At 39.3% G+C, this 10,959-nt stretch overlaps 1 protein-coding gene across 1 annotated transcript; it reads left to right on the forward strand.

Annotated features, from left to right (window-relative positions):
• Window positions 1–4,741: 4,741 nt before the first annotated feature.
• On the forward strand, window positions 4,742–6,249 carry LOC112572242 (angiopoietin-related protein 1-like). Its single transcript, XM_025251816.1, has 2 exons — window positions 4,742–4,997; window positions 5,310–6,249. Exons 1-2 carry the CDS (start codon window positions 4,785–4,787, stop codon window positions 5,688–5,690), a joined length of 594 nt encoding a protein of 197 aa, XP_025107601.1. The 5' UTR covers window positions 4,742–4,784; the 3' UTR covers window positions 5,691–6,249.
• The last annotated feature ends 4,710 nt before the right edge of the window (window positions 6,250–10,959 follow it).

Genomic DNA, 10,959 nt, shown 5'->3' on the forward strand with positions numbered 1-10,959 from the left:
TATTTACCCTTAACTTACATTTTGAGATGTTCAGTCCTGTATGCAAGCAAGATGCAAAGTGAATAGACTTTGTAGTGCTACACTCCTGACACTTATTCAGTAAAATTCAGTCCGTATTCTTTATCTATCTGTCTGTTGGTAAGAAAAAAGATTGGGCTTTTTACTCATACATCGAAAATTAAAAAATATCAAGCAAATAAAGAAAACAAAAGCAAGAATTTATTTGCCAATAAAAAAAACCCAGACAAACAAAGGATAAAAAGCAGGATTTAAACGACGAAAGCCAGCCTGTCTCTATTGTTGAATTAATTATTAATTATTCTAAAAATATTACTAATTATTGCGTCTTATGTGAATGAAGAACTATAATAACTTTATATCTCTTATACATGCAACACTTAAAAGCAGCAAGAGAAGTCGCATAAGAAAGATTAATTTTAAAAATGTGTCTTCATGTATAAGTAGTGTTAGACAAGAATGAGAGCAGAGACTGTAGCTTTTGAGACACACAAGCACACACACACACACACAAATTTTACATTACCAGGCTAAATAATGAATAGTAAAGGATCAGGTTAGTTTTTTTAAACTTCCATAAATCTGCTCTTTTTCTGAAGAAAGAAACATATCGTAGAATTCCGTGTCCGGTTCTGCTTGAATTTCTGCGAAGGTGAGTTCATGAATAACGATACCTGGCGGTGAAGATGTCGACTATCATTATGAGATTATCAGTCCTTTGTGCCTAAGCAAGTGGGAGGCTCATATGGTAAACATTGTACATTTCGTCCGAGTTTTAAGCCATTCTATCGTTTTTAATATTATTGCCGCGAAGACTCAAACAAAAGAATAGCAAAACGATGAGGTCCAATGACAACGATGTCATCCTGAAGTAAATAAATAAAAGTTAACTAGATTTTTGCTTTCCGGATACAGCAGCCATTTAATTGTCATCTGTGTTCGCATATTTTCTTTTTCAATGCTCTAAACAACCTGAGATATACTTCAAACAATGGGAATCTGGTGGCAGCGAGCTCGAGGGTGGAAAGACAATCCATCATCCTGTCACTGCCAGGTCATTCAATGATATGATTACACATCACAAGTCAAAGGCGGGAAATCCCTTCATATCAGTTTTCAAAACTGTTAACATTCTCAAGCAAGGAATTGAAACAGATACAGCTATCATTGGACCCAGACTCCGTATTCTTATCCTTAATATATGTACGGACGACAATGGTTGAGTAGGCATGGTGAGTCGTCCGTGGACCATATGTTGACGGTGATTTATGCTGGATGTTGGCGATGATAATTGGATATGATAATCATAGGTTCATGCTAATTCTTCGTTTATGATGATAATGTGTATGCTTTGTGTGTATGTGTGCGTGAGCGTATTTATGCGTGTGTTCGTCTCACAGTTTCATGAGTGCGTACGTATAGTGTGTTATATCTGTTCGTGTGTGTGTTTGTGGAAGAGTGTGTGTGTGTGAGATAGTGAGTGTGTGTGTGGGTGTGGGTGTGTTGGATGAGTGCGCACGTGTGTGTATCCTGCATACAACCTACAGAGGACCTCAGTGACACGGACAGTGCACACACACTTCAGTTCGCTCCCCTTGTTGTCGCCGCAGTCAGCAGTCACTTCAACTCAAGACAACCCCCGACAGCTTTCATGCATGACATTCTGGTTACGAACAGAGAATAAAGCATTCTGTGTGCAGGAAGTCGTTCTGGTTCTAATGACAAATGAAGCTTTTGGACAAATTTCTTGAACTCTGACAAAGAAGAATCTGAGTGTTTGAGCGTTTCACCTGCAGCTTTATGCTTTAAAACACCTACGTGTTTCGTTTGGATATTAACTGGCTTTCATGCTTGTTTATTGTCTTTTCTCTAATTTTTTCTTAGTCCTTTTCCTTTTTTTTTTTTTGTATGTCTCTGTCTCTCCTTCTGTCTCTTTTCCGTATTTACGTCATTGTCCGTCAGAGCAATACGTCCCCACGAAACATGGACAGAAGAACGAGGGACAGGAAAACAAATAAAATATAAACTATAAAAGAATAAACAACCTACTAAACGAAGAATAAAATAAAATACAGAAAACACAAAGAGGAACCAAATAACAAGAACAAGAGCTGAGAGTAACGTGATATTGCGAAAGGTAGGGTGTGAAAAAGAACCAGCATTGCTTTGTATTATCTTATTTTGCTCAAAGTAAGTAAAAAAAAATGCACGTTTCTTTGAAGTGCTTTAAGAAACTTTTGGTTCTCGATGGATGTCAGGCATGCAGTTTAGGTGCGTATTTAAGTACATGTCGTTAAGGTAAAAAGCGTGGAAGTGAAAATAAACGCTAGTCAAAGGGAGTTCACTCTCGCGAAATAAAAAACAAAACAAAAACGCAGACGACATTGGCTGACATGACAAAGGAAGCTGATATGTGTGTGTATAGAGAAGAAGTTCAGAAGTCAGCGATTAAAAAGTAATTCCTTGCCTCGCCAAGGTAACATTTTCAAACCTATTCGTTATTTATTTTATTCTACTCCCATGCTTTATTTTTGGCTGTGTCAACGATTTAATGTGTGGAGAAATCTGCGAGTCGATAAGACATGAGTGTAGCGCGAATGAGAAGGAAATACAAGCGGTCTTCGGTAAGACACCAACGAATTCCTGAAGACAGACGAGAAAGGGCGGTGGATAAATAAAGTAGGAATGACAAACGTTTGTGTGGGTGGCAGGTGACTGGGCAAGAGTGGGAGGAGATGGTACTCGCGGTACTGTCGGATCTCCCTCATCGAGTAAGGTTGGGGCAAGACACAGCAATTGTGTTTTCTTGATATCACAAAGACAAGGAAGAGTGCATTTATGTGGGTGAGTGTGTGTGTGTGTGAGTGCGTGTCCGCAAATGTGTGTCTGTGTCTGTGCGCATGTGTGATTGTGACTGTGTTTGTGTGTATGCAGAAAAGCTGAAGACATAGTCACGCTGCCACTCGAAAAAAAAAAAAGAAGAAAAATTAAGAGCTTGACGCATGCGTAGTCATTATCAACGCGCGACCAGTTCTCAGGGTGCAGTTGGGTCATCAGGACTTCCGGGCGACCGACTCAAGAGGCAGAAACGATCAATATGGACGAATAAGGAAGACTACAAGAATAATGTTTGCAACACTTCTGCTTTGTCCCACTCTGTCTTAAAAATTACAATAAAGGTCAGGTGGAGATTTTTGGAACTGATGGGCTCTCAGGTCTTGCGTTTCAAATCAGAACTATACCACGTTACCAACAACAATCACAACAATCATGCTTACTTATGATACAGATAACAGATAAAGAGGAGTTTTTCGTGGGACCTGAGTGACAGACCTGAGAAAATTAGCTGAGTCCAAACATTGAAATTGTTTCCACGGTTTTATTAAGCCATCTTGTGTCAGCATGTATTCTCATGGAAACATCATGACCATTCTCTTCTTTCTCCACTGCCAGATAGCTTTGTATCTCTGTCAGGAAGATGGGCTCAGCTCGGTCAAGTTCCACAAGCCTCCCGCCTGTCCACGTCACGTGCCCCGAGATTACCAGGTGGCGCAGGCAGTGACCAGCACCAGCACCTTGAGCTGCACCGTCGCCTGCGCTTCGTCTCCACCTGCAACTCCGTGGTCTTTGATCGTGCCGCCAAGACTTGTCACCTGTCTCCACAGGTAGCGGCGGCAGATTGCCTCAACATGGAGGACATCCAGGACGGGAGGATATATTTACAGAAGGTAACGAGGAGGTTGTACCTTCTTCCAGTAAAGCAGACATGGCACAGGTTGTCTTACTTTGTTATAACATTTACAGCTACGATGTACAATAGCGGTTCTGACATGGTTGAATTTTATTCTCATATCATTGTGCTCGCTAATATATTTTTAAAGAATTCTCAAGGATATGTTTTGCTTGCATACACTGTGAAGTTTGTGTATGTAGGTCTTTCTGATCTGAGAAGGAAGTATTGTATGTTCAAATCAGTATTGTAAGACTTAAAAAGAGAGGTACGTTTGATGAGCACATTCTATGATCACTTCAAAAATGCAAACTTTGCCAAACCACCAAACTATTTTATAAGCTGACTTGGTTTTCTTAACAGGTTTGCGTGAAAAAAGGAAATAAAGATTGGTTATAAAAATACTGCATTGTTTCAGAGACATTCTTGCAGAAACGGAGGGACACCTAGCGGTGACAAGTGTGACTGTCAGCCTGGTTACGTGGGAGATAACTGCGAGCTGGGACCGATGAGAGGTGCCGTATTCCTGCTCTTGAAATCATTTTTCTCATTCTGTCTCTGATAATCTGTAAAGCAGGTAGACACACTTGCTAGAAGCATCCAAGAGATACCACAGTCAATATGAAGAGATGCGATGGAAGCAAAAAAAAAAAAAAAAAAAACAAACCTGCCATGGGTTATGAGTAATATCCTGCAAGACATTGATATTGGTGATCAAAGGAGAAACTTATTTCTATTCGTACTTAAAATACTGATTATCTCTCTTGAATAAACGCCTCCAAACTATATATTGTTGCCTGTCCGACCTATGTTGCTATTCTGGGCTGCTTTTCAGTTTCTTTTACTGCTTTTGAGATTTGACTGTTGCCTGTTTTCATACTTGCTGAATGAATTTAACACTTGTCAGATAAATTTAAGATGACAGAATAATTAATGTGAAATATAATACACCTTGTAACAGAAGACACTCTTTTGTCTTTTCTGTTAAGATTGTTCCGACTACGGGATAAATGGACAAGTGGAGTCAGCCATACGGATGGTATTACCTACAAATAACATTACATTTCCAATCAATTGTTTCAATGAGTATTCTACTGTGATGATTAGACGGAACAACAAAATCAATTTTACGAGATCTTGGCGAGAGTACCGCGAGGGGTTCGGTAATTTAAGTGAAACCCATTGGCTGGGACTTGAACAGATCCACCTGTTGACGTCACAGAATCGCAGCTACCGACTTGTAGTACAGGTATCTATGTTGACAGATATAATTGGTGTAAAAAAGTCTAGATCAAGTTTAATATAGTTTGCTTACAGTGGTATATGTTCTACTACAGCATGTAAAGAAAAGCAGGACTAGACTGTCTTGTCATACCTTGCAATCTACAGATACAGGACACTTACTGAAACACAACACAGAAATAGTCTACCGCAAAGTGCTTCAATAAAAAATGCTGAATTTTGCCTTGGAAAGTCAGTTATTTATGAGTCAAATGTGTAACAGCTAATGACCCATAGTGTTTACTTTAACCATGACATGTTCAAGTCCTTTTCAATCCAGGTAGAGCAGCCAAATGGCACACTCCTGCAGGCCGCTTACAATAACTTCAAAGTGAAGGACGAGAAGTCTCTGTATCAGTTTACCTTTGACAGTATCAAACTTTCACCAAGCCCTGCCGGCGACTGTCTGTCTGATCTGCGCGGCGCCAACTTCAGCACCTACGACAGCGACAACGACGGCGACAGCAGCGTCAACTGCGCAAGTCGTCACAGCGGCGGCTGGTGGTTCCGTGGCAACACGTGCAGCACGTGCAACCCCACGGGTCAGCTGCTGCAGCCCGCCAACGGCCTGAGGACGGGAGTGGACAGCGAGGTCTTCTGGATCAAAGACCTTGGAAATGTCGCGCCCTACAGGATCTCGATGAGACTAAGGCCACTATAATAATATTGGAGGCAGTTTTTTCTTGACTGACTCTGATAAATACATGCGTTGTCTTTATTGCCATGTCCTTTGCATGGAGAATTCAACTGAAAGGGATAACCTCGTAAAACTATTTACATTATTAGCTTACAGATGTACGTGAAGACATATACACAGATGTATACATTACTCCATCTAAGTAGTCACATCCAATTGGTCATAGAATGTATCAAAACAGGATAACATATCTGAACATAATAACTGTAACATAATAATCACCGATAAGTATCTGATAAAGCCAATATACTGTCTATAAATCTTATCTAAACATATTTTGGCTTCAGTGTATTTTTATATATTGATTTTCGTTGATATGTTTGCAAGCATCCTAAATTTATTAACATTTGTATTATACCGGATGTTGTTTTAATATTGTAATAGTCTGTTAAATTCTAAAAATGTGGATTGTCTCATGCTTATCAAACATTTAAATTTCCTAGAGTTTATGTCATACTATCTAGTTCAATCAATCCACCTAGAATTTCAGAATTTATTACTATTCATTAATGCGTCCCGTTATTTTTCCTAGCATTCTTTAAGTAACTATAATAATATATTATTGTTGTTGTTGTTGTTCTTGTTGTTGTTGTTGTTGTTGCTGCTGCTGTTGTTGAAGACCAAATTTAACTCTGGCAAGTACCAATCGTTGTTTCTTTTCGTTTCCGCAAAGACCTGTAAATATACACATCTTTTAACTTTCATCATTTTTCTATAAATATATGTAAAAAATAAAATGCGAATTTATCTCTAATATTCTTTATCTGATATGAGATTCACTGTTTGCCCAAAAGACAAGCTGGTGTGGACTTGTGACCGGCAACAAAGAGAGCGAGTGGGAAGACAAATGTCCTTCCATTTACATCCACGAGCTGCTGATTATTGTCAGTCTTCTGCCACTTCAGCTGAAATACTGTCGAGAAAAACAATTTTTTGCTGATTTTAGACACAGATGCTTGAGAGAAACTTTATTCAAAGTTTCATAAGGAATCAGGTGTATTTAACTTCTATAGGTAGCCAGCAGTGTATTTAGTAATTACTATTGTGTATGTCATGAACTTCAGCTTCATTTTGTAGTCGTCAGTATATCAGTTTTACGGTTAGAACATTATTCTTGTCCATGTTTGAACCATCGCCTTGCTAATTACCCTAACAAATTATTAGAATGGAGGAATAAAACAAATGGCACGAAATATTAACTTTTTCAGCTTTATTGTACTGTATTTAGTGTTGAATTTCTTTTGATGTATTCACTAAATAAACACGAAAATAAATCTATAATATTTATTCATAATTTACTTTTTGATGTTTAGTCCTGTATGTAAGCAATATGTAAATTCTTAACACTGATTCAGTAAACTTCATATTCGAATTCTTTATCTGTGAGTTTGTCCAATGGTAAGAAAAAGATTAGGTTAGACTTTGCTCTTTCGCTCAAACATCCAAAACTCAAAACAAGCAAATAAGGAAAATAAAAACAAAGAATTAATTTGCTAAGGAAGCCAAAGGTTTAAAGCAGGCTTGAAACGGTAACAATCAGCCTGTCCCTATTGTTAACTCAATTTGTTTAAATCAGACATTTAACGACTAAATTAATTGTTATGCATTATCACTAATTATTGTGATATTTGAGTGAATGACTTTAATAATTTTATCTTGTTCATACATGCAGTATTTGAAGCAGCAAGAAAAGTTGTATAATAAATATCAATTTAAAAAATTAGTCTTTATTGTAACTAGGGCGATAAAAGGAGAAAAATGAAACACACACAAATGATTAATACAGATGTATGTATGGATAGACCTCTCTGTCTCTTTCTTGCAACATGTGTGTGTGTGTGAGAGAGAGAGAGAGCGTGCTTGCGTTCGCACGCGTGTGTATGTGGGTGGGTGCGCGCGAAAAATAGTTCGAGTAGAAGTATTTATAAATCATCCATTCGTGGCAAAACATAACAGACACAACAACCGCAAAATTAACAGCAGTAGAAGACACTTTTCTATCCACAAAGATAGGGTGTACACGTACGAGACGCACCCAGAATCGAACACACGTGACAAGAGTTCTCCCCTCACACAGACCCCCAGCTACCCACAGAACTTGCTCGTCTCTCGCTCGCAATCGTCACGCGCCTTCTTAGCAACGCCTGCACCCCTTTAATAACTCGTCAGTGACTAACAAGCAGGAAGAAAAGTCGTTGATCCATGTTCAGCCACAAGTTCACAAAAACATATCAAGGACTAGGTGATCTCATCTTTGTATTATCAGGAGTGTTAATAGCTCTACCCTGGCCAAAAAACCTTACGGGTGGTATCCCATGGCCCTATCCTACTTTGTAAAGTCGGGTGTGTAGTTTAGAGGCTTCTTTGTGCACGATGAATGTGATAGGATAGGTACAGGTCAGTACACAACAATCCAAGCAAAGCCGATCAAATTTTAATTCCCTTGTTCAAATTCTAGGTATATATATATTATGACAGAAAATACATTTCGTAAGATTGCTGATATTCAACGCCACCTTCCGAGCGCAAATCGAGAGTCATAAAAAAAACTTTAAAAGCTGCTTTTTGTATGGACCATGTAAATGTGATGTTATCATCTTAAATCTGTTCTTAACCGACAAAATATGGACGAACATTTGGTCGCGTCTGGAGAAGTTTTCGATATTCGACATTAGAGAGGACAGCTCACAAAATGATGAAACATCTGTTTTTCAATGTTTTTGAACACTCGGAATTTATGATTCAATCACAGACGTATTCCACATAAGTATATTTTGATAATACATTTCCTATTTCTCACAACGAGCGACTAAAATTGCAAACCCGGGTAGAGGTAAAATAAATAACCCTCAGGCAAACCATAGGTAGTGAGATGTTAGAGAGCAGATCTTCACATTTTTTTTATTTCAAAAGTGTATACTTCTTAAGGAAACTTATATTTAATAACACATTTCACACAAGTGTTGTTTTCTGTGAGGTATTCTTGAACATATAATTTCAAAGATTTCTTTTAAGTATTATCCAAGATATTACAAGAAAACGTAGTGACATGAACTGTCCTCGTCCTGACGATTGCCAGCTACATTTCACCAAACTTTAATTGACAGTTACATTGCAAGTCGACGTTGTTTGTATATTCTCGGCTCGAAAGATTCTTTACAAATATATATTACACATATTGTTATGCTGGCGGCTGAAAAAAAAACACGTTTTTTTCTGTTGGCAGAGGGTGATACGATAGCAGAGTACAGGAAAGACACCGCTTGAATTATAACAAAACAACATGGATTCGGTTCTGTTTTAAATGAATGGTTAAAAAAAAGGCCAAGATCTCTGATCCGTAATCATTCGTGTCAACAAAATGACTGCTGTTGCCAGGCACAGAATGTGGCCCGCTGTTCTGGTCTGCAATTTTATGACAGGTAACCTGCTATTCAAGGTGCTGCTGCTCCCAGGTTTTGCTTTCAAGTCAAGGTGGTAAATATCTCACCTTGCTCTCTTCTCAACCCGTTCTTTAGACTAGCTTCAAACTGCGTCTTGAAGCAACGGGACCGGAATTCGGGTACACAAGCCAGAGCTCTGTCCTACCCACCTGCACCCCAAGATCGGCAAACTGAGCGATTGGACCGTTGCGTGCCAATGGGAATGCAGGATAAGATTCTTTACATACCGCTTTCTAAATTAATCGACCTGAATCCCAAGTGTAGGTGTTGTGAGCACTTGCGATCGTGCTTGCGTGAAATTGCGCGCTCGAGCGTGTACATGCAGGTAGAGGCAGGGAGGGTGGTGTACCCGGGTTCGCGGTTGTGAAGGGACCCGGCCTTGGTCAGTACTTCTTAGTTCGTTTACTTTTTCTTCTATAGAAAATTCAAAAGAAAAGGCATCATGAAAAAAAAAATTAAAGCAAGACTTCAAAAAATTATCATCACTAGTTTTATTAAATACTAATTACATAACTATTCTTCTCTCCCTTGTCTTTGATTTTCAAAACAAAACTAGCTAGAGGAGTATAGTGGCAGTCAGGGCCGTGCTTAGGGGCAGGCAGACGAGGCATCTGCCTAGGGCCCCGCACATTTCATTAAATGACAACGTAATCGTGGTGTCAAGGGCCCCGCACATACTCTATGCCTCGGGCCCCGCGGGGGGTAAGAACGGGCCTGGTGGCAGTAATTACGATTAAAAGTACACCTTTTCAAAACTACCTACCCATCGAACTTGCTCGTCTCTCGTTCGCTAAAGCGGACAGTCACGCGGCTTCCTAGAAACGGTTGAGCCCCGTTAATAACTCGTCAGGTGATATGTTAAGACGCTCATGCAATGACTAAGGAGCAGGAAGAAAAGTCACTGATCCATGTTTAGAAACAAGTTCACAAAAACATATTAAGGAATAGGTGATCTCATCTTTGTATTTTCGTGTGCGTTAATAGCGCCCTCCCAGTAAACAGTATTTGAGGTATCACAGTGGCCCTGTCCTGTTTGCTGAAGTCTGGGGTGATGAATGTGATAGGAATGTGAATGTGACAAATCAGAACACAACAATGCAAGCACAGCAGATCAAATTTAAATTCTCTTGTTCAAATTTCAGGTATTAGATATATATATATAGGACAGAAAATTCACATCGTTAAAATGCTAAGTATTCAACACCACTCTATCTTCCCAAAGAGAGGGAGAAAAAAAATTAAAATAAAATACACCGTTACAAACTGTGTCTGCATGAATCTCACGACAAAGTCTTCCTTAAACTCAAACGAAAGAGCTCCAGGATTTTCGTCTTTGTTAGTGACTAACCTGAATAGTTCGCGTTCTTTGCAGATATCGGTGTAGGCGATATAAACCTAACCTGTAAAGTTCAGCCTCCGTTAATTAATTATCCGCTAGCAAAGTACGCGATTTGTTTTTGCGATCAACGAGCGCCGCTAACATTGGACTACGTCACGCTAACAGTGTACTACGTCACGTTGGTACACCATTCACAACATTGCCGGCCATCAACACCAGTCAGAGTGACAGCTCGGGTTATTCCGACTTTGAAAAGCTGCATTTCTCGTGCTAAAGTAGTTTTCAGAACCACTAGAAATGCAGACTGTCAGCATCCGAATACCCGAACTGTCGCTCATTCTCTCTCTCTGACTGGTGTTGACTGCTGGCAATGTTGTGAATGGTGCACTAGTGTGACGTAGTACGCTGTTACGGCGCTCGTTGATCACAGTTTCACCCAAAATTAATATGG

This window comes from Pomacea canaliculata, linkage group LG9 (assembly GCF_003073045.1).
Source record: "Pomacea canaliculata isolate SZHN2017 linkage group LG9, ASM307304v1, whole genome shotgun sequence".
Classification (NCBI taxonomy): Eukaryota; Metazoa; Mollusca; class Gastropoda; order Architaenioglossa; family Ampullariidae; genus Pomacea; species Pomacea canaliculata.

Coding starts and splice junctions, on each gene's coding strand:
- LOC112572242 (XM_025251816.1), top strand. CDS start 4,785: ATGGTATTACCTACAAATAACATTACATTTCCAATCAATTGTTTCAAT. Junction 4,998..5,309: donor GCTACCGACTTGTAGTACAG/GTATCTATGTTG, acceptor TTTTCAATCCAG/GTAGAGCAGCCAAATGGCAC.